A 23,549-nucleotide genomic window follows, 5' to 3' on the forward strand; every position below is an offset into this window, starting at 1 on the left:
GCTCAAAAAGGAAGGTGAACCACTTCTGAGCCATTCACTCTGTGCATGTCTCTGAAGGGATAGGGCCGACCAAGTAAGATGGGGCTGCCTTTCCCAAGGTGGCATTAGAGATTAGTGGCAGTGCCCACTTGGGATGGCAGAGGACCCTGTCTCAATCTGGTCTTTGTTTCGACTTGGAAAACAAATCTAAATCTTGTAGGCGGAACTTCAGATGGGTCAACAGAACTCCCTGGAGGTATGAGGCCTGAAGCCACCAGCAGGTAACTGGGCACTACAGCCCGAGGCCGGGTCAACCCTAAGCAAAGAGCATCCTGCTTCCTTAAAGGGTTTCTTTGCCTGAGGAAAGTGGAAGCCAGCACTCAAATTCCTACAAGATCTTCTGAAAATGGAGGCAAGGGTGATCCTAAAGAAGCCTCCTTATCTAACTGACTTACAAGCAACGTCCACTCTCTGTGGTTCAGAATTTCACCCAATCTGCCCTCATGGGGATGCAACCAGGGTCCCAAATGAGAGGCAGGCAGTGGCAGTCCCCTGTTCCTGTTCTCAATTTAGGACCGCATGGGAGACATAAGAAACAGATAAATTAAGGCGTGAGGTCTATTTCATAAAGCACAAAAGACACTGTGGCCGGCAGGTCATGAGAATCTAAAGGGAGAGGAGGTCGTAGCTGAGGGAAAGATGACGAGGGCTGTTGTGGTTAGGCAGGAGAGAGGGTTAGGCGGGGCATGTGGCCAGCAGGAAGGCAGGAGACTGAGTGGAGAATGGAGCCTGAAGGCTCTCGAGGGGTGGGAAGAGGCCAGAGCCCGGGAAGCAGTCTGGGCTGGTAATGTCAGGCAGGGCAGGTACTCTGCTGAGGGAAAGTCTGGCCACGCGGGCGTGGATTCCGAGACGGACTCCACCTTGCGAGAGTGCAGGAAGAAGGTCCTGCCTCCTGGCACACAGTGCAGCCCTTGGTGTCAGGGCTCCGTTTGTGATAGGTTCGGGGAAAGTGCTGCGCTCAATGAGAGATAACCAGTGGCAGCTGCCGGGTAGAGGCGTGTGCTGGGAAGTATTCCTTCCCGGAGCGAGGATAGTCGTCCTCACTTCCGGGTGCTTGCGGATGGGCAGGCGGGGGTCCGAGGTCGACCGCCAGAACGCAGATTCCTCTGACCCCAGGTCTTCCACCTCCAGCGGCCATCTGACGACCGTTGGAAATGCGCGGGCGGCCGCAAAACAACTGCCGCGGACTCTCCACTTGCAGGCTGTAAACCCCACCCCTGAAGGCCCCGCAGCGTCTCCGCGGCGATATGCCGCGAAGTGCGGCTGCGCAAGGGTGACGGAGCACGAGGGAGGGGGTGTTTTGGTTCTAGCCGCTCGCCGTCCTTTCAGACTCGTTCGTCTGAAAGCTTCTCTTTCCTTCCTCCCCTGTCCCTTCCCTTTCCCTTTCCCGGCCCCAGTCCTCCCTCCCTCCTTTCCCTTTGCCTGCCTTCCCGGGTCCGGGCCATTTTCCGGGCCAGGCGCACAAAAGTGCGCGGCCCCGGGGCCCAGTATATGACCCGCTGTCTTGCTAACCCTCGCTACCCACGCCCCATGTGGCTGCGGGGCCGCTGCGGCGCTGCCCACTATGGCCCGGAAAGCAGTTAGCAGGAAGCGGAAAGCGCCCGCCTCGCCAGGAGCTGGGAGCGACGCTCAGTGCCCGCAGGTGAGGGCTGAGAGGCCTGGACCCGTGTTACATCGCGGAGGCACCCAGAGGGGGATAGGGTTCTAAGGCCAGGGAACCGGAACCGGGGACCAAAGTCTGTAGTCAGAGGTGAGCCAAGAGCGGAGCCCCAGCCTTTTGGGACAGGGCCGGGCCCTCAGGAGTTCATAGATCTGAAAGGCCAGAGGAATGAGGAGCTAAAGGGAAACTTGGAAACGGGGCATATTCCGCGGAAGGCCTGCAGCCGGTCGTGGGGCTTTTGGGGAAACTAGAATCTTGGCTTTGGAGGAAGGAAAACCAACATCGAGGGGAATCAGGAACAAAACCTCCCAGAAGATACAGGCAGGGAGAGTGAATTCCCCCTTCCGTGGCTTTGGGAAGCGGAGATGATTGCGTCCTTTATAAGGGAAGGAGTTTCCTCTGGATACTTAAAGCCCTGAGGTGGGCTTTTTGGCTCTTGGACCGGTATAAAAAACAGCAGTTCTTGTTAAACGCGTATTCGGACTCTGATTTCCCGTGCTTCCTACCCCGTTAGTATTTGATTTTTCGAATTCTTAAAACCGCCAGGAGCGTGTGCCTGGTGACGGGGGGGGGGGGGGGGGTCGCCCTGATAGCGCATCCCTGGAAGACCTGGGAACCCCAGGCTGGCCCCAGCTGCACTCTCCATGCTCCACGGGGAGTACAGACTAAGAGGAAGAAGGGTCCTGGATAGAGATGCAGCCCGGGTCGGTGTAGTAATTATTTGGTCCCTCATTCCCTTCTCTATCAAGGATAACTTTAGGGGCCCTGAAGCCTTCACCCCTAACAGGGCTAGTAAATCTTTTGACCTCTTTTCTGCTTCCTTTTCCTTGTTTTTCAGGCCTTGTTTCTCATAGGTAGGTTTGACTATGAGCAGTATCTTCTCAGTGTTGGAAGAGTTAAACTGGACTTTCTATATTGAGATTTCTGTTCTGTTGTATTTCTGTTTTATGTAAATCCTGCAGGAGGAGTTCTTGGTGATACAGGAGGATCCCTTGTTCTGAAGGAAGGTAGCCAAAGCCCTAATTTCTAATGTTGCTTTCCACAGTTTGGCTGGGATCACTCACTTCACAAAAGGAAAAGACTCCCCCCAGTGAAGAGATCCCTAGTGTACTACCTGAAGAATCGAGAAGTCAGGCTTCAGAATGAAACCAGCTATACTCGAGTGTTGCATGGCTATGCAGCACAGCAACTTCCCAGTCTCCTGAAGGAGAGAGAGTTTCACCTTGGGACCCTTAATAAAGTGTTTGCATCTCAGTGGCTGAATCATAGGCAAGTGGTGTGTGGCACAAAATGCAATACGGTAAGCGTCTGGGGGGTAAGTGAACCTTATCCTAGCGCCTGAATACATTTTGGCTCCACATGCTCTAGAACCTCTCACTGCTCATTTTCCCCATCAGTTTCTTTTGGGAGGAGATTGCCTCACTCTGCTTTCCATTCCCTCCTATCTGTTGATAACTTCTTCCTCTCTGTCCTTTTTCCCACTTCCTCATCTTCTTGATAGATCTTCGGAGGAGTCTGTTTCTTTAGGCCTCTTGCCGTACAGCTGTTCCACTGCTTTTAGAGTTCTTTGACCTCATGTTTTTATGCTGCTTTTTAAGTCAGAAACCTTAGAGGAAAGACTTAGGAAAGAATGATGCTGGGGAGGGGTGTGGGGGGCTGGGTTAGCCTGGTGATGGGTATTAAAGAGGGCACATTCTGCGTGGAGCACTGGGTGTTATGCACAAACAATGAATCATGGAACACTACATCAAAAACTAATGATGTGATGTATGGTGATTAACATAACAATAAAAATTATTTAAAAAATGCTCAGGGCATCATTCAGGATACATAAAAGTGGAAACCTAGGTCTTATCTGCGAAGCTAAGGGCACATATAAGAATATTTTAAGTAGCACTTGGAGAGCGCCTTTGTGGCACAGTTGGTTCAGCATCCGACTCATGGTTTTGACTCAGGTCATGATCTCAGGGTCATGAGATTGAGCCCTGTGTTGTGCTCTGTGATCAGCATGGAGTCTGCTTGAGATTCTCTCTCTTTCCCTCGACCCCTCCCACTCATGTGCATGAGCTCTCGCTCTAAAATAAATCTTCAAAAAAAAAAAATAAACTAGCACTTGGTTCGGGATAGGAATAAAGCAAACCTTTTTTTTTCCCATTCTTTTTTAGGGAGTAGAATCCAAAGTAGAATTAAAGATTTCCTTTTTTTTTTTTTTAAGATTTTATTTATTTATTTGACAGAGAGAGGGAACACAAGCAGGCGGAGTGGGAGAGGGAGAAGCAGGCTTCCCGCTGAGCAGGAACCCCATGCAGGGCTCAATCCCAGGACCGTGGGATCATGACCTGAGCCGAAAGCAGACACTTAACAACTGAGCCACCCAGGCCCCCCTAAAGATTTAATTTAAGAAAGGGTAGAGAAGGAGCGCCTGGGTGGCTCAGTCATTAAGCGTCTGCCTTCGGCTCAGGTATCCCAGGGTCCTGGGATCGAGCCCCGCATCGGGCTCCCTGCTCAGTGGGAGGCCTGCTTCTCCCTCTCCCACTCCCCCTGCTTGTGTTCCCTCTCTCGCTGTGTCTCTCTCTGTCTCAAATAAATAAAATCTTAAAAAAAAAAAAGGGTAGAGAATGTGTGTTTGGTGGTATATTTCAGGATGTAAATGTTCTTTGCAAAGTAGCCTCCTGAAAAGGATTCAAAAGAGAGAAAAACTATTACATGAGGAAGAGAGTGTTTTTACACAGAATGAGTTAGAAAATAGCTGTACATGAATGAAGGGAAAAATTTATCAGCTCTATAATCACAATTATAGGCATAGATAAAATATGTGAATCCAGGTTTGGATATTGCAGATATGTTTGGAACAGAAGGACACAAATATCATAATGTCAGAGGAATGGCAAGAGGCAGGGCCTGGAGGTAGGAAATGATTCCAGACGAAGCATGAGAAAAGATGGGATATAGGCTCAACTGCTCTCTCTGTTTTCACCTTACACAGAAACACAGCTTGGATTAGTTGAAAGAGAAGAGGTTGCTTTAGATCAAGAGTGTCTTAAGTACTAGAAGTGTTTGTTTATAAAGGACATAGGCAAAGATTTAAACATGAATTTTAAGGAAGGAAATATTCTAATCTTGGTGGTTGGGGCCCAGCTGGCATTTCCTCTTCTGTTGAAGGTTGCTGCTTATCATACAGAAGCCTTTCAAAACTGAGTAGTGGTGGCAAGCCTCTATAAAACTTCCTTTTCCTAGTCTCGCAGGCCACCACTCATGGTTTAAGAGAACTGTCATTATTGTCACTTGGAATAGAAAAAGAGTCTCCCATTTGGAGGAATTCATTCTACTCCACATAAACCATTAGTGTTTTGCCCAGCAAATGCTGTTGAATTATAAACTATGTTAATCATAGTCTCCTTCTTGAATTTATTGACCCTATTTTGAAGGTTTGCATAATGTTAAGTAATAATTTAATGTACTCTTAATACCTGCCTCTTTCTCTCTTCCTGTTTCCTCATAACCTAACATGTTTAAATGAGGGCCTGTTTTCTTTATAATTTGTGTTGTTACTTGCTTAGCTTCCAGAACCAAAGCAGGGAACCAGGAATGCTGCTCTTTGAACTTTCTGACATTGGACAAATGAGTCCCTTATCTGTGCCTTTGTTTTCCCATCTGTAACATGGGAGTGATAATGTCCAGAGCTGAGAAGGTGGCTGTGCACCTTGGGAAATACTTGAAGTTAGCAATATCTTTCTTATGCAAAAATAGTGGTGATAATGAATGCAAAGCTTTTTCCAATGCTCTTTGCATTCCCTGGGACGTCCCTCATTTTGAAAGAGGAAAATTAAACAATTAGAATTATCTTTGGATAATATGTCAAGATTTTGGGGGGGAAAGAGTTTGTGTTGGAGTCTCAATAATAAATGAAGTTTTGAATATTGAAATTTTGCTATCAATGAAGCAATTTTAATGTATTAGGTAGGAAAAGTATACAACTACTTATATCCTGAAATAGTCTGTACCTTCAGGTTAGAAGCTGTTTTTGTCTTGGGTGCTGTTGGTATTCATCAGCATTTAACTGAATGTATACAAATGCTAAAAAAGTAAGGTTATGGGGCACCTGGGTGGCTCAGTTGGGCGTCTGCCTTAGGCTCAGGTCATAATCTCAGGGTCCTAGGATCTTTAGGCTCTGCTCAGCACGCAGTCTGCTTCTCCTTCTGTTCTCTTGCTCTCTCTCAAGCAAATAAATAAAATCTTAAAAAAAAAAAAAGCCAAGTTATTTCCCAGTTAACTAGCTTGGGGCAATGGTTTTGAAAAACCTCTGCTGAGGCCTTAGATCATCCTTTTCGAAAAAAAGCAGATATATTTTGTAAATCTTTTTGTAGCTTGATAGCTGAGGTGAGAATTGCCCTGTGCTGTGTTGCCACACTCAAACTAGGAGCAGTCATTCAACCCCCTGAATTTTCTGGGCCCAGTAAGCACAAGAAGGACCATAAAAATGGCCAACTCTTTTTTTTTTTTTTTTAAGATTTTATGTATTTATTTGACAGAGAGAGACACAGCAGGAGGGGGAACACAAGCAGGGGGAGTGGGAGAGGGAGAAGCAGGCTTCCCGCGGAGCAGGGAGCCCGATGCGGGGCTTGATCCCAGGACCCCGGGATCATGAACTAAGCTGAAGGCAGACGCTTAACGACTGAGCCACCCAGGGACCCCTGTTCTAATCATTAATAACATTTGTATGGTTATATTTTTACTAAATTACCAAAAGAGAAAGGCATAGGGGCACTTGGGTGGCTCAGTCATTAAGTGTCTGCCTTCGGCTTGGGTCATGATCCTGGGGACCTGGGATCGAGCCCCACATCGGGCTCCCTGCTCCGCAGGAAGCCTGCTTCTCCCTCTCGCACTCCCCCTGCTTGTGTTCCTTTTCTCACTGTGTCTCTCTCTGTCAAATAAATAAAATCTTTTAAAAAAACAAACGAGAAAGGCATAGTATAACCTTAATTGGAACATGGGCCTGTAAACCAGGATGGGTAGGTATATTTTTCTGGTTTAGGGTTACAAAGTCAGATTGTCTACAGAGCCAGACAGAAAAGCTAAGTAAGAGAAGCTTGCCAGGCGCAAGACAGTAAGTTGTGGGGACTGCAAAGAGCCAGAGAAGGTATTCTTGGCTCCAAGCAGTTGTTGCCATGCAAGAATCTGAGCCTATTGTTAATTTTCCTTTTTTTTTTTTTAAGAGAAACTGGAAATCTGGATTTTTATGGGGAAAAGTATCAACCACTTATGAAGATTATTGAGAATCTGGTGTGACAAGAGCTTTATGTATCTGGAAGAGAATTGTGAGATTAAGGTTGGAAAGGTTCATTAGGATCAAATTATGGAAGCCATTGAGTGTCCAGCTGAGATCTTATTTGGTGGGGAATGGAGAGACAAGACCCAAGGATTTTAAGCTGGGAGTGGAGTACTGCTTTAGGGAAAGCAGTTACAGGATGCTAGTGCTATAGTATAAATGAAGTAATGAGGACCAAAAGCAGGATAGTGGCAGGGAGAGAGTGAGAAGACAGATACATCTTAAGAGAGGCGCCTGGCTGGTTCATTCAATGGAGCATGAAACTCTTGATCTTGGGATCATGAATTTGAGCCCCATGTTGGGCATAGAGCCTACTTTAAAAAAAAAAATTTTTTTTTTAAAGTACATTTTAAGAGGTAAAATCTGTAGGGACACCTGAGTGGCTCAGTTGGTTGAGGGTCTGCCTTAGGCTCAGGTCATGATTCCGGGGTCTTGGGATCAAGTCCCACATGGGGTCCCTGCTCAGCATGAAGCCTGCTTCTCCCCCTGCCTGCCTCTCCCCCTGTTTGTGCTCTCTCTCTCTCTCTCTCTCTTTCTCTGACAAATAAATAAATAAAATCTTAAAAAAAAAAAAGAGGTACAATCTGTAGATGGTCAGATGCTCAGATATAATCCAGAGGATTAAGTTAAAATTGATACTGATGTCTTGAAAACCTGGGTAACTGGAAGGATGGCAGGAGAGGAAGGAGTATTAAACAGATTTGAAAAGAAAATGAGTTTAGTTTTGTGCTTTCACTTAGTTGAAATTTAAGAGGTGTAAAAATTGAAGTTAGTGATTTGGGAATGGTCATCTATGTATAAGGGATTATTGAAATTAGTGCACTACCATGGGAGAGACGGTAGAGAAGACACTCTTAAGTCCCATAAACCTTCCCTAAAATTGCAAAAATTTCATTATATGTGTATTTTCTGGGCACAATGAGTTCGGGAGGTGGTATGGGGAGCATTCTGTAGTTTTCATTATATTTTCAAAAGGAGTACTGTGAGCCAGAAATGGGTACGAACCATTGATACTGAAAGGGTAGCTATAAAGATAGAATCTTGGAGCAGGAAGGTCAGAGGAGAACTAGGGCTATTTTGGGGCACCTGGCTGGCTTAGAAGAGCATTCGACTCTTGATCTCAGGGTCGTGAGTTGGAGCCCCACATTGGGTGTAGAGATTACTTAAAATAAATATAATTTTATTTATTTATTTATTTTTAAAGATTTTATTTGAGAGAGAGAGAGAATGAGAGAGAGCACGAGAGGGAAGAGGGTCAGAGGGAGAAGCAGACTCCCTGCTGAGCAGGGAGCCCGATCCCGGGACTCCAGGATCATGACCTGAGCCGAAGGCAGTCACCTAACCAACTGAGCCACCCAGGCGCCCTAAAATAAATATAATTTTAAAAAAGAAGGAAAGGGAGGCAGTTTAAGACAAAGACGGTGATAGAGTGATAATGTATGCAGAGTTTGAGACATATAATTTTAGATTATTTCTCATTTACTGATACCCTTCAGCCAAAGACTATCAGGAACTTAGTAGATACAATTGCTTATTGCAACTACAGAGAACCTAAACCAAAGGGAACCATGAGACCTCTCAGTAAGAGGGTGTTACAAAGGACTTAAAAGGGCGATTTGGGGGAATGCTTAAGGAAATGGGATTTTCACAGGAAAATTTACTGGGAAATTATTTTTACCAAGACACCAAGGCCTAGCTGATAGTACCAGGCTAACTACTAGATGTCAGGGCTGCTTGCTTTTTCTCAACATCTTCCAAAGTAATAAATGGTCACGGGTATACTGCTGAATTCACACATAGAGTTGGTGAATTATAATGAAGCAGAAAAGGGGTGCCAGGCTGGCCCAGTTTGTGTAGAGCATATGACTCTTGATATTGGGGTTGGAAGTTTGAGCCCCACATTGAGTATAGAGATTACTTAAAAATAAAGTTAAAAAGAATGAAGCAGACAAAATGAGTTTGGGCTGCGATTTGTTGTCAGATGGGAGGAAGAAGAACTTTTGAGGAGCCTAATTTTGGGTGTGGAGAGGAATGGTAGACACCAGGGTTGAGAAAATAGCTGTAATGTTGTCCCTGAGTTTCCATATGCAGATTCCTGAAATGATAAAAGCAGAATATGAAATCCAGTCTGAGACACAGGAAAACAAAATATGGTGAAGTGTGGGAGTTTTGCTCTGACCAGATCTTTAATTCTTGCTCCTTCATTTTATTTTTTTTTTAAGATTTTTTTTATTTATTCATTTGAGACACAGAGATAGAGAGAGAGAGAGAAAGCATGAGCAGGAAGAGAGGCAGAGGGAGAGGGAGAAGCGGGCTCCCCCCTGAGCCAGGAGCCCAATGTGGGGCTCGATCCCAGGACCCTGGGATCATGACCTGAGCCAAAGGCAGACGCCTAACCATCTGAGCCACCCAGGTGCCCTGCTCCTTCATTTTACTATTTTATTTCCCCAAAGGGATTACAGCCTCTTATTTTTACCTTTTTTTTAAGATTTTATTTATTTATTTATTTATTTTTTAAGATTTTATTTATTTATTCATGAAAGACAGAGAGAGAGAGAGAGAGAGAGAGAGAGAGAGAGGCAGACGGAGAAGCAGGCTCCCAAGGAGCAGGGAGCCTGATGCGGGACTCGATCCCAGGACCCTGGGATCATGACCTGAGCTGAAGGCAGACGATTAACCATCTGAGCCACCCAGGCGCCCAAAGATTTTATTTATTTGATAGAGAGTGTGCACACAAGCAGGGGAGCTGCAGGCAGAGGGAGAAGCAGGCTCCCCGCTGAGCAGGGAGCCTGACGTGGGACTCGATTCCAGGACCCAGAGATCATGACCTGAGCTAAAAGCAAACGCTTGACTGACTGAGTCACCCAGGCGCCCCTCAGAATATTTGACTTTATTTTTTTTTTTAAGATTTATTTATTTGACAGAGAGAGACATAGCAAGAGAGGGAACACAAGCAGGGGGAGTGGGAGAGGGAGAAGCAGGCTTCCCGCAGAGCAGGGAGCCTGATGCGGGGCTGGATCCCAGGACCCTGGGATCATGACCTGAGCTGAAGGCAGATGGTTAATGACTGAGCCACCCAGGCGTCCCTATTTGACTCTTTTAGAGAAAGATTTTATTTTATTTTATTTTTTAAAGATTTTATGTATTCATCTGACAGAGACACAACAAGAGAGGGAACACAGACGGGGAGAGGGAGAAGCAGGCTTCCCGCCAAGCAGGGAGCCCGATGTGGAGCCTTATCCCAGGACCCTGGGACCATGACCTGAGCCGAAGGCAGATGCGTAACGACAAAAAGAAAAAAAGAAAAATGATAGACTTGCTATGTTGATTCTGGGCCCCATTTCTTAATTTTCTTTGTGCTTATGGACAAGCCCCAGATACTGTTCCTAAGACTTTTTTCTGTCACCTTTAAAATAAATGGAGAGAGTAGTACCTGCCCAGCAGATCATGAACAGAATTAAATAAAATGTTGGTTAGCACAGTGTCTAAAATTTATGTTTAGTAAATTGTTGATCTAATTAATGGTGGCGATGATTTGATGGTTCTAGACTTTAGGTGTATTTCTGGCCAGATTCAGGTATGCTTAATGTAAATAGGATTTCTATATCCTATAAATGGCTGCTTTTCTGTATGCCAGTCACATCCCAAGTATCTTAAACACTTTTTTTTTTAAAGATTTTATTTATTTATTTGAGAGAGAGAGAATGAGAGAGAGCACGAGAGAGAAGAGGGTCAGAGGGAGAAGCAGACTCCCTGCCGAGCAGGGAGCCTGATGAGGGACTCAATCCCGGGACTCCAGGATCATAACCTGAGCCGAAGGCAGTTGCTTAACCAACTGAGCCACCCAGGCGCCCATCTTAAACACTTTTGAATAATTCATCTAGGGGCTTCTGGGGGCTCAAGATGGTTAAATGTCTGCCTTTGGCTCAGGTCTTGATCCTGGGGTCCTGGGATTGAGCACCACATCAAGCTCCCTGCGCAGTGGGGAGTTTGCTTCTCCCTTGCCCTCTGCCCTTCCACCCCGGCTTGTCCACTTGCTTGCTCTCTCAAATTAAAAAAAAAAAATCTCTATTTATTATGTAATTACCTAAGGAAGTACAATTAGGAAATTATATTTAATTTCATTATAAGAATACAGATAAAAGCAAAATATTTTACTGTGTACAAATTATAATACCTAGTTCTGATAAGGATGTAGTGGAACAGGTGTGTATATATATATTATATATGTATATGTAGCCACTAAAACCTTTTATCGGCAGTAATTTGGCATTATATTTCAAGTCTGGTACATATTGCTGAATGAAGGGCCTTAAAGTATTATACCCTTTGACCTAATATTTTCAGACCAGGGAATTTATCCAAAGGAAGAGAAGTCTTTTTTGACAAGATAATCATTGGAAGCTATTTTATCTAAATACTAACAAAAGGAGGGATGCCCGGGTGGCTCAGTCGGTTAAATGTCTGCATTTGGTTTGGCTCAAGGCATGATCCTGGGGTCCTGGGATCTTGGGATCGAGTGGGCTCCCTCCTGAGCGGGGAGTCTGCTTCTCCCTCTTCCTCTCCTTCTAGCCCCTCCCCCTGTTCCTGCCCGAGCACACTCTCTCTCAAATAAATAAATAAATAAAATCTTTAAAAAAAATAATAAAAGAATACTTGAGTACTTTATGGTAAATCATATCTGCATGATATTATGCAGAAATTAACATAATTATGAATACTAATAGCACACAAAGCTTTTTCTTTTTTTTTCTCCCCCCAAGATTTTATTTAGTGGAGCACCTGGGTGGCTTAGATGGTTAAGCGTCAGCCTTCAGCTCGGGTCATGATCTCCTTGTCCTGGGATCCAGCCCTGTGTCCCTACTGAGCAGAGAGTCTGCTTCTCACTCTCCCCGTGCTCCTCCATACCCCACTCATGCTTTCTCTCTCTCTCAAATGAATAAATAAAATCTAAAAAAAAAAAAAATAGGGTTGCCTGAGTGGCCCATTCGGTTAAGCGTCTGCTTTCGGCTCGGGTCCACTTCTCCCTCTCCCTCTGCCTGCCGTTCCCCTTGCTTGTGCTTTCCCCCTCTCTCTCTCTCAAATAAATGAATAAAATCTTTAAAAAATTTTTTTATTTTTATTTTTTAAAGGTTTTATATATCCATTTGACAGAGACACAGCAAGAGAGGGAACACAAGCAGGGGGAGTGGGAGACGGAGAAGCAGGTCTCCCGCCGAGCAAGGAACCTGATGCTCCCTGATGCTGGGCTCGATCTCAGGACCCTGGGATCATGACCTGGGTGGAAGGCAGCTGCTTAACCAACTGAGCCACCCAAGAGGCCAAACACACAGAGCATTTGATATGTTAAATGTAATGAGAGACAAAATTCTTCTTTTTTTTAATTTATTTAGTAATCTGTACACCCAATGTGGGGCTGGAACTCACAGCCTCTAGATCAACAGTTGCACGCTTCTCTGACTGAGCCAGCCAGGTGCCCAAGATACAAAATTTCTATCTGTGCTTATTATAGCTATACATAATTATGCATGCATGTGGTTAAGGACTAAACAGGAACTGGACAAATGAAAAAACACATTTGAAAAGACAGGGGGCACCTGGCTGGCTCAGTCAGTGGAACGTGTGACTCTTGATTCTAGGGATCGTGAGTTCGAGACCCATGTTGGGCAAAGAGATTACTTCATAAAAATTTTAAAAAGGGACACCTGGGTGGCTCAGTTGGTTAAGCATCTGCCGTTGGCTCAGGTCATGATTTCAGGGTCCTGGGATCGAGCCCCGCATTGGGCTCCCTGTTCAGCAGGGAGCCTGCTTCTCCCTCTCCTTCTGCCTGCAGCTCCTGCTGTGCTCTCACTGTCTCTGTCAAGTGGATAAATAAAATCTTTTATTTTTTAATATTAAAAAAATAATAAAATAATTTTTTAAAGATTTTATTTATCCACTTGACAGAGACAGCGAGAGAGGGAACTCAAGCAGGGGGAGTGGGAGAGGGAGAAGCAGGCCTCTCGCTGAGCAAGGAGCCTGTTGCTTCCTGATGCCTGGCTCGATCATGACCTGAGCTGAAGGCAGACACTTAACTGAGCTACCCAGGTGCCCCAAACTTGTTTTTTTTTTTTAATGTTACTTCAGCTAGATGAATCTTTTTTTTCTTAGCCTAAAACAGTGGTGGAAATGACCTTGCCCAGTTTCCATTCATTGCTTGTCTGCTGACAAAGATTGAACACAGTTATACATCTCTTTTGGGGAGAGGGAATAAAATAGAATGGTAGGGTATATAACAAAAGGAGTTTCCTTTCTGAGTCACACAAGGAGTTTTTTGGAGCTCAAAATAACATCTAGAGCGAGATCTTGCTTCTCAGGGGGCAAGTACACAACCATGTTATCCTAAAGTCTTTGTGCTATAATATAATGGTCAGAAAATAAAAGTGAAAGAAAAAGGATTATATAGTATTATCATTGTTTTAATACTGTTAATGAAAGCTTATAATTTCTTAATATACCAGATAAATAATTAATATGTGACTACAAACTGTTCTCCAGTAATTTGTAGTTTAGAGATAAGGCTCCCTGCTAATTCTGAGTAGATGGCTTTCTATCTAAAAATTCTGTAGGGGAAGAAAAAGCTGAGAATATCTTGTATAGAAATTGTTTTCTTCTGGGGCGCCCGAGTGGCTCAGATGTTTGAGCATCTGCCTTCATGATCCCAGGGTCCTGGGATCGAGCCTTGCATCGGGATCCCTGCTTGGTGGGGAGCCTGCTTCTCCCTCTCCCTCTACTTTCCCCCTGTTTGTGCTCTCTCGCTCTCTCTGTCAAATAAATAAATAAAATCTTAAAAAAAATTGTTTTCTTCTGAATAATCTGTACATAAATATTAGCATCTTTGAGTGCTATAGAAATCAGTTTCTGTCTTCCATAGGAAGAAGTGAGGACTTGTGTAAAGTCAAACAGTCAGCCAGTTCTTTTATTTACCCTTTTATTTTTCTTTTTTTAATTTTATTCATTTATTTTTTTTTTTTAAGCTGGGCATGGAGCCAACACGGGACTTGAACTCACAACCCTGAGATCAAGACCTAAGCTGAGATCAAGAGTCTCAACTGACTGAGCTACCCAGGCACCCTTATCCTTCTGTTTTTTTTCTGATTGGATGGTACCACTTGGAAGTAGGACATAGACTTTGTAATTATATAAAGGCAATACTCAGTTGGGTTCTCTCTCTCTCTTTTTTTTTTTTAATGGGGGGCGGGGGGATTGAGCATAAGCAGGGGGAGTGGCAGGCAGAGGGAAAAGCAGGCTCCCTGCTGAGCAGGGAGCCCAACATGGGGCTTGATCCCACCGGATCACCACCTGAGCTGAAGACTGATGCCCAACAACTGAGCCACCCAGGCGCCCTAAGAGGAGTTTTTTTAACCAAATGTTTGTCAAGGTGCTTCAGATAGCTAAACCTCTGTGGTATGCTGTCAGAGACTTGTTCACTTTGGGGTGGGTACTAGGCAGAATCTTAGGTGTCTTTTTTTTTTTTCTTTTTTTAAAGATTTTATTTATTTATTTGACAGAGACACAGCTAGAGAGGGAACATAAGCAGTGGGAGTGGGAGAGGGAGAAGCAGGCTTCCCGTGGAGCAGGGAGCCCGATGCGGGGCTCGATCCCAGGACCCTGGGATCATGACCTGAGCCGAAGGCAGACGCCCAACGACTGAGCCACCCAGGCGCCCCTGGAATCTTAGGTGTCTTGCTAAAGGTGACTTTGGGACTTATTTTATGTTTTTTTTTTTAATTTATTATTTTTTTAGTAAGCTCTATGCTCAGCGTGGAGCTTGAACTCACAACTCATAGATCAATAGTCGTATGCTCCACCAACTGAGGCAGCTAGGTGCCTCAGGACTTAACTTCATTTTTTTTTTTTAATTTTATTTATTTATTTGAGGGAGAGAATGAGAGAGAGAGCGAGCGAGCACATGAGAGAGGGGAGGGTCAGAGGGAGAAGCAGACTCCCCACTGAGCAGGGAGCCCGATGTGGGACTCGATCCCGGGACTCCAGGATCATGACCTGAGCCGAAGGCAGTCGCCCAACCAACTGAGCCACCCAGGCGCCCGACTTAACTTCATTTTTAACAGAGCCCTCCAGAATCAGGGATTAGAAATCAATTTATTGGGGGCACCTGACTGGCTCATTCAAGAAAGCATGCAACTTCTTGATCTCAGGGTTGTGAATTCAAGCCCCATGTTGGCTGTGGAGATTACTTAAAAATAAAATCTTTTTGGGGCACTTGTGTGGCTCAGTCGTTAAGCATCTGCCTTCAGCACAGGTCATGATCCCAGGGTCCTGGGATCGAGCCCCGCATCGGGCTCCCTGCTTGGCGGGAAGCCTGCTTCTCCCTCTCCCACCCCGCCTGCTTGTGTTCCCTCTCTCGCTGTGTCTCTCTCTGCCAAATAAATAAAATCTTAAAAACAACAACAACAAAACATGGAAAGCTGTTCATGCTATGGTATTAAATGAATAAGCTTTTTAAAAGAGATTTTATTTTATTTTTTCAAGATTTTATTTATTTATTTGACAGAGAGAGAGACACAGTGAGAGAGGGAACACAAGCAGGGGAAGTGTGAGAGGGAGAAGCAGGCTTCCCGCCGAGCCCCGATGCGGGGCTCGATCCCAGGACCCTGGGATCATGACCTGAGCTGAAGGCAGATGCTTAATGACTGAGCCACCTAGGCACTCCAAACAGCTTTCCTTGTTAATAAATGTCCTCTATTCCATTTCTTCTTTTTTTTTTTAAAGTAAACTCAACCCCCAACAAGGGGCTTGAATTCATAACCCCAAGATCAAGAGTCACGTGTTCTACTAACTGAGCTAGCCAGGCGCCCATTCTTTTGTTGTTGTTGTTCTAAGCTTTCGTTTATTTATTTATTTTTATTTTTTTATTTTTTTAATATTTTATTTATTTATTTGACAGAGAGAGATAGCGAGAGAAGGAACACAAGCAGGGGGAGTGGGAGAGGGAGAAGCAGGCCTCCCGTGGAGCAGGGAGCCCGATGCGGGGCTCGATCCTAGAACTCTGGGATCCTGACCTGAGCCGAAGGCAGACGCTTAACGACTGAGCCACCCAGGCGCCCCTATTTATTTATTTTTAAAGATTTTATTTATTAATCAGAGAGAGAGCACAAGCAGGGGAGCAGCAGAGGGAGAGGGGGAAGCAGGTCCCTGCTAAGCAAGGAGTCCAATGGGGAACTCGTTCTCAGGACCCTGGGATCATGACCCGAGCGGAAGGCAGAGGCTTAACCAACTGAGTCACCCAGGCGTTCCTCTTTTAAGCTTTTATTAAGTAATCTTACCCAATGTGGGACTTGAACTTAACACCTGGAGATCAGGAGTCGAATGTTCTTCCCACTGAGGCAGCCGGGCACCCCTGGGCACCCCATTCTTAAAAGCTCTATAATAGTCTGTTATGTGGTTATACCCAACCTCCTATGGTGTTTCACTATTTAAAAATTTATTTTAGGGGGCTCCTGGGTGGCTCAGTCGTTAAGCGTCTGTCTTCAGCCCAGGTCATGATCCCAGCGTCCTGGGATCGAGCCCCGCATCCAGCTCTCTGCTCCGCAGGAAGCCTGCTTCTCTCTCTCCCACTTCCCCCGCTTGTGTTCCTGCTCTTGCTGTCTCTCTGTCAAATAAATAAATAAAATCTTTAAAAAAAAATTATTTTAGGGGGCGCCTGGATGGCTCAGTGGTTAAGCGTCTGCCTTTGGCTTAGATCATGATCCTAGGGTCTTGGGATTGAGCCCCACATCAGGCTCTCTGCTCGGCGGGAAGCCTGCTTCTCCCTTTCCCACCCCCCCCACTTGTGTTCCCTCTCTCGCTGTGTGTCTGTCTATCAAATAAATAAAATCTTATAAATAAATAAATATATATTTTAGGTGCACCTGGATGGCTTGGTTGGTTAAGCATCCAACTCTTGATTTTGGCTCGGGTCATGATCTCAGGGTTGTGAGATCAAGCCCCAAGTCAGGCTCTGCATTGGGCAAGGAACCTGCTTAAGATTCTCTCCCTTTCCCCCTTATCCCCCTCCTGTCTCTCTGAGTAAATAAAAAATAAATACTCATTTTGTTTATTTTTTTAACATATTTTATTTATTTATTTGACAGAGTGAGATAGAGAGAGAGAGCACAAGCAGGGGGAATGGCAGGCTGAGGGAGAGGGAGAAGCAGGCTCCCTGCTGAGCAGGGAGTCTGATGTGGGTCTCGATCCCAGGACCCTGGGATCATGACCTGAGCCGAAGGCAGATGCTTAACTGAGCCACCCAGGCACCCCTTCATTTTATATATTTTTAAATTTTTTAATCTCTACACCCAATGTGCCCATTGTGGGTCTCAAACTGACAACCCCAAGATCAAGAGTCAGATGCTCCACCTGACTGAGCCAGGCTGATGCCCCAAAATTAATGCACTTTAGTTAAAACTGTTTACCCATCATTTCCTTAGCATAAGTTCCTAAAATTGAAAATTGTAGGGTTTACACTGTTCAATTTTTGATACATATTGTCTGCCCATTCTCTGTTGTTTTTCTTCATCCTGACTCTCTTCTCTGCTCCTACCCATCTTCTTGGTTTGGGATAGGGAATGGATTCTTCTGCTTCAATTTCGGTTGTCTTCCCTTTATTCACCTTTCAGCGGACTTAGGCTATCCAGTTGCCTTTTCCTGTCTGACTTAGTAAAATTTATCTTGTTGTCTGTGTGATCTATGTGGATTTGCTTTCCTTTCTTCATGAGGCTGCAGCTAAAACACTTTGGAGTTTTAGAAACTTTGTGAGCTCCTCCATTTTATTAAGCTACCTTGATCTTTCTCTGTATGTGCCTTTTGCATGTATCTGTGTACACTATATGTGCATTCAGAGATGTACTTTCTAGTCTTAATAAGCTTCCTGATTGTAAGGACTTTGCTTTCTTTTTTTCCCCTCTGCTGTGGAATGTAGGCTGCAGGGAGCCATTGAGACTAAAACTTACCTTGCCATGCTGCTAGTTCCTGGCAGGGATCCCAGTAGGTTAATGTAGAACAGCCCCATTCTGGGATTTGTTACAGAAGCTGCATGAAGCTTTGGCCCCTTGTCAGAGAGCTTGGGCAGATATTCTGTGGCTGCTCATTCCCATCCCTTTCCTTGGAAAAAGCAAAAAGTTTCTGTCCTTCATGTGGTGCTTTGTCATTCCTCTGCAAGAGTGAGGTTGGGGGTAAACTCCTGGTTTCCTGGGCCCTCTAGAGACCCAAATGTTACCAACTTTTTCATTTCCCTTTTTCATCAAGAATAGATGAAACTACACCATATGAAACTAAACAAACATCAGAATAGTGTATTACTATTAACTGTTACTTGTTCAGCACCAATTCTGTGCTAAGCCCCATGCTAGGCACTTTATGTTTTATTAGATCTCTTAGCAACCCTAGAGGTAAATATTCTAGTTTTATAGATAAGAAACAGGATTCGAAAAGTATTAACTGACTTGCCTAAGATCGCACAGCTAATAGATAACAAATGTGGAATTCAAATCTAGATTTCTCCCGGGGCGCCTGGGTGGCTCAGTCGTTAAGCGTCTGCCTTCGGCTCAGGTCATGATCTCAGGGTCCTGGGATTGAGCCCCGCATCGGGCTCCCTGTTCGGCAGGAAGCCCGCTTCTCCCTCTCTCACTCCCCCTACTTGTGTTCCCTCTCTCGCTGTGTCTCTCTCTGTCAAATAAATAAATAAAATCTTTAAAAAAAAAAAAAAAAAATCTAGATTTCTCCCAATCCCAAAACTGGAGAGGTTGGACTTAACACTTTCTTGGACATGGAAAAGAAACTGTCAGCTTCTGTGTCCATTTTCTTGTAGCTGTTTGTGGTGGATGTGCAAACAAGCCAGATCACCAAGATTCCCATTCTGAAGGACCGGGAGCCTGGAGGTGTGACCCAGCAGGGCTGTGGCATCCATGCCATCGAGCTGAATCCCTCTAGAACTCTGTTAGCCACTGGAGGAGACAACCCCAACAGTCTTGCCATCTACCGGCTACCTACACTAGATCCTGTGTGTGTGGGTGATGTAAGTTTCCCCAGTAACTGTAGTTAGACGTAGCTTTGTTTTTTAGCAGAGCATGGTAGGTAACTTGGACCCTCCTCCCACGTGCCCCCAGGGAAGGAATAGTTTCCTCTAGATTTCTGCTGACTACAGGGGTATGGGGGTGAGGTGTGAGGGTAGAAATATCAGAATGGGGACTGAAGTCCCCATAGGGAGGTATATTGACAGAGAGTGCGTGTGTTTGATAAAGTGGTGAGCGGCATACTTTGGGGGCCAGCAGCAGTGGGTTGGTGTTTTAATCCAGTGTCCATACATCTCCCACTGCCCATAGTCAGAGAGCAAAGTTTATTAAATCATTCAACTATTTATTGAGCTTTTTATGTCCAGGCATTGTTTTAGACACTGGGGCATGCAGTGAATAAAAGAGATAAAACCCCACCTCTTGAAGCCTGCATTCTAGTGGAGGGAGACATATAAACCAGTACATAGATCAATAAATATTTACCAGCAGTATGTCAGAGTGTGATAAGTGCCATGGAGAAGAGAAAAGGCAGATTAAAGGGATAGAGTGGTGGAGAATGCTGTTTCAGGAAATGGTCAGGGAAGTCCTCATTGATAAGAATGACATTTGAGTAGGGAGACATAGAGGAAGTTAGAGTGAGTGCAAGTCATGTTGATGTCTGGAGGAAAAGAGTTCCAGACAAGGAGGAACGGTGAAGAGGTAGGGTATAGCCGTTGTACCAGGAAGCACGGACGAGAGTGCTAGGATGAGGTTGGAGGGATAGAGGTGGGTGATTGTATGCAGGAGCCCAAAATAAGACATCCAGCTGGAGAGGCCAGAGCTCTGTGTCTACCAGCCATGTTCATTGCCCATCGGAAGCCAGTTTCATTCCAGCTTTGAGCTCCTCAAGATAGAAGTTAAAAATTGTGAGATCCTGCCCTATGGGTTAAGATCTTCAGAGATCAGAATTATAATTTTTACAAAGATATTCTCAGTCAGACTGTATGCTTTTCAAGAGTGTGAGTTGTAATCCTTTTTTGCTAATTTCTTTTTTTTTTCCCCCTCTCTCTGTACCGTTCACTCCTCTCCAAGGATGGACACAAGGACTGGATCTTTTCCATTGCATGGATCAGTGATACTATGGCGGTGTCTGGTAAAATTTGACCTTTTGTATGGAGTTTTGATGTGGCAGGGAGGGAGGGAGGCTAGAAGTTGAAAGGGGTAGGTAGTGTGATTGGAAATAGCCCAGTAAACAGACCATTGGCCAGGAGATCTTCTTACCAGTAATGGCTCTTTCTCTTACTTACTGTGTGTCCTTGGGTTAAGTCATTTCCCTTGTATATTCCTGATCTGGAAAGAGGAGTTACCAGCATTCTTCATTTATTATTCATACTCTGCCTTGTTCCCAGAAGGATGTGTGACAGCATGTTAGCCACAATGTTTTTGTGGGGCTTCATTGTGACAATGGTTGTGAAAGTGTTTTGACATAGTTGATATAAAGTATTAGGAGTAGTTATTTTCTGTACAACTATATAGTGTGCTTCTTGTTGATAAAAGCTATATAGGATTGGGGGAATTTCTTTCCCAGTGGTAGACATCAGAAAAAAATACATGGAAATGAGTGTAGAGAAGGTAATCTAGAGATACAACAAATGCTTTCTGGATACCCACAGCAGCCTAGAAAGTAGGCCCAGAGTGCTAACCAGTTTTGCTCAGGACCCATATGTAAAATTACAATCCCCCAGTTCTAGATTCCCAAAAATAATTATAATAGTAGCTAAATTAAGTGCCTCACATATGTTATTTCATATAATCCTCAGAACAGTACTAAAAGGTTTGCATTATTAGCCTAATTTCACAAATGAGAAAATTTAAATTCTGAGAGGTTATAATAACCTGCCAAGGGCCACACAAATAGTGACAGGTGGAATCAGGATCTGAATCCAGATCTGATTTCAAAGCCCATACTTAGAACTGCTACTAACAGGGGTGCGTGGCTGGCTCCATCGGAAAAGCATGTGACTCTTGAAATTGGGACCATGAGTTCAAGCCCCACGCTGGGTGTAGAGATTACTTAAACAAATGAAACTTAAAAACAAACATCTACTCCAGAAGCCAGTATTGCACTGTATGTTAACTAACATTTTAAATAAAAAAACAAGAGAACATAAATATTTCTTCTTTCAGTTCTTTCCAAGAACTTTCCCCCTGCTTGTGTTCCCTCTCTGTCAAGTAAATAAAATCTTAAAAAAATAAAAATAAAAAAGATTTTATTTATTTGATAGCACAAGAGCAGGGTGAGGGCAGAGGGAGAAGCAGACTCCTCGCTGAGCAAGGAGCCCGATGTGGGCCTCGACCCCGGGACTTCAGGATCATGACCCAAGTCGAAGGCAGACACCACCCAGGTGCCCCCATGTCACTTTTATAATAGGGATTAGTGCCCAGAGTCCTGGGATTGAGTCCCATGTCAGGCTCCTTGCTCAGTATGACAGTAACCTGTATTAAATGTGGTTGTTGGGAGCCAGGACTTGACTTTGCTTTGGGAGCCTCCCATCTCCTTCAGATAACCTGCCAACATCTATGTTTTCAGGCTGATAACTCCCAAGTCTACATTTTCTCAACCGTATAGCAGGTTTTAAGAACATTGGCTCTGATGTTAGAGGTCTGAATTTGAATCCTGGTCCTACCAGTTACTAGTACTGTGGTCTTGGGCAAGTTACTTAAGCTTTTTGAGATTTGGTTTTCCTCATCTGTAACATGGATCCTTCAGAGGGTCATTGAGAAGATTAGAGGAAATACAGCATGGTGGCTGCTGTTTTGAAAATGCTCAGGGGCTCCTGGGTGGCTCAGTCAGTTAAGTGTCTCTTGATTTCAGCCCAGGTCATGATCTCAGGGTTGTGAAATTGAGCCTCAGGTAGGGCTCTGCTGGGCGTGGCTTGTGCTTAAGATTTTCTCTCTCCCCTTCCCTCTGCCCCTCTTGCCTTCTCTCTCAAAAAAAAAAAAAAAAAAAGAACAAAAAAGAAAATGCTCAATACTTGTTAACCGATGTTAATGTTTAGACTTGATGATGAGTATTAACCCCTGAACATTCTGCCTCAGACTCAGCATATTCATATTCATCGTCTTTCTTTGGAGATCCCCTCTCCCCCATCGGCATATGTTTGTGACTGCTTCTACCTTCCACATAGGTACACGGCCAGAAAACTAAGACTCCTCTTAGGATCTTGTCTCCTTTGATTACCAAGCCACGGTGATACTGTTTTCTAAAATATCTCTTATAAACATTGTATGTCACTTATACGTCAATAATTGGGAAAAATATAACAAAAAAACCCTCTTAGATACAGTTTCTTTTCTGTCTTCTCTGCTAGCATGCTCATCATCTGTATCTTGAATTACCCCTAATATCCTTCCATATTTTTTCTTTGCTTCTATTTTTGTCTTCTCCAATCCAGTCTTCATGATGCTGCCAAACTAGTTCTTTAAATAATTTTTTCTGGGACTCCTGTGTGGCTCAGTTGGTTAGGCATCTGCCTTTGGCTCAGGTCATGATCCCAGGGTTCTGGGATCGAGTCCCACATCAGGCAGCCTGCTTCTCCATTCTGCCTTCTGCTCCACCTGCTTGTGCGCTCATGCACACGCACCTCTCTCTCTCTCTCTGGCAAATAGGTGGATAAAATATTTGAAAAATAATAAAAATATTTTTAAAATAATTTTTCCTTATAAAAGTAATATGTATTTATCATAAATTTTTTATACATATATTTTAAGATTTATTTATTTGACAGAGCACAAGCAGGGGGAGTAGCAGAGGGAGAGGGAGATGCAGGCTCTCTGCTGAGCAGGGAGCCCAACACGGCACTTGATCCCAAGACCCTGAGATCATGACCTGAGTGGAAGGCAGACGCTCAACCGAGCCACCCAAGCACCCACATAAGAAATTTTTTTAATACAGAAAAACAAAAAAGGCAATAAAAATTATCTTCAATATCTCCACCCAGGGATAACCACTGTTAATATTTTGAAATATACCTTGCCATTTTTCTTTCTTTTTTTTTTATAAAGTTGGTGACAGATGCACTTCAGAAATACTTTATTTTTTTATTTTTTTAATATTTTATTTATTTATTTGACAGAGAGAGACACAGCAAGAGAGGAAACACAAGCAGGGGGAGTGGGAGAGGGAGAAGCAGGCTTCCCGCTGAGCAGGGAGCCCGATGCGGGGCTCGATCCCAGGACCCTGGGATCATGACCTGAGCCGGAGGCAGACGCCCAACTGACTAAGCCACCCAGGCGCCCCTTGCCATTTTTCAATACATATTTTTTTAGTTGGTTAAAATGGGATCATACAGAGGGATGAATATATAAATGTGCCAAGTAAAATAAAATGTTGATTGTAGAATATAGATGTAATTGAACAATCCATTGTAAAATTCTTTCAGTTGATTTCAGTATGCTTGAATTTTTCATAATAAAACTTGTGTAGTTT

At 44.3% G+C, this 23,549-nt stretch overlaps 1 protein-coding gene across 2 annotated transcripts in view; it reads left to right on the plus strand.

The window, feature by feature from the left end:
• The first annotated feature begins 35 nt into the window (after nt 1-35).
• The window catches only part of DCAF12 (DDB1 and CUL4 associated factor 12), a 32,599-nt gene continuing 9,085 nt past the window's right edge, over nt 36-23,549 (plus strand). The window contains exons 1-4 of one of the 2 annotated variants that reach the window (XM_027615334.2): nt 36-235; nt 2,745-2,999; nt 18,877-19,083; nt 20,153-20,213. In XM_027615334.2, coding sequence (XP_027471135.1) covers nt 212-235; nt 2,745-2,999; nt 18,877-19,083; nt 20,153-20,213 — 547 coding nt within the window. In that variant the 5' untranslated portion in view covers nt 36-211. Of the gene's footprint in view, nt 236-1,038; nt 1,682-2,744; nt 3,000-18,876; nt 19,084-20,152; nt 20,214-23,549 lie in introns of those variants that run through there. The other variant, XM_027615332.2, reaches the window with a different exon arrangement.

Source organism: Zalophus californianus, chromosome 13, assembly GCF_009762305.2.
Source record: "Zalophus californianus isolate mZalCal1 chromosome 13, mZalCal1.pri.v2, whole genome shotgun sequence".
Taxonomy (NCBI): Eukaryota; Metazoa; Chordata; class Mammalia; order Carnivora; family Otariidae; genus Zalophus; species Zalophus californianus.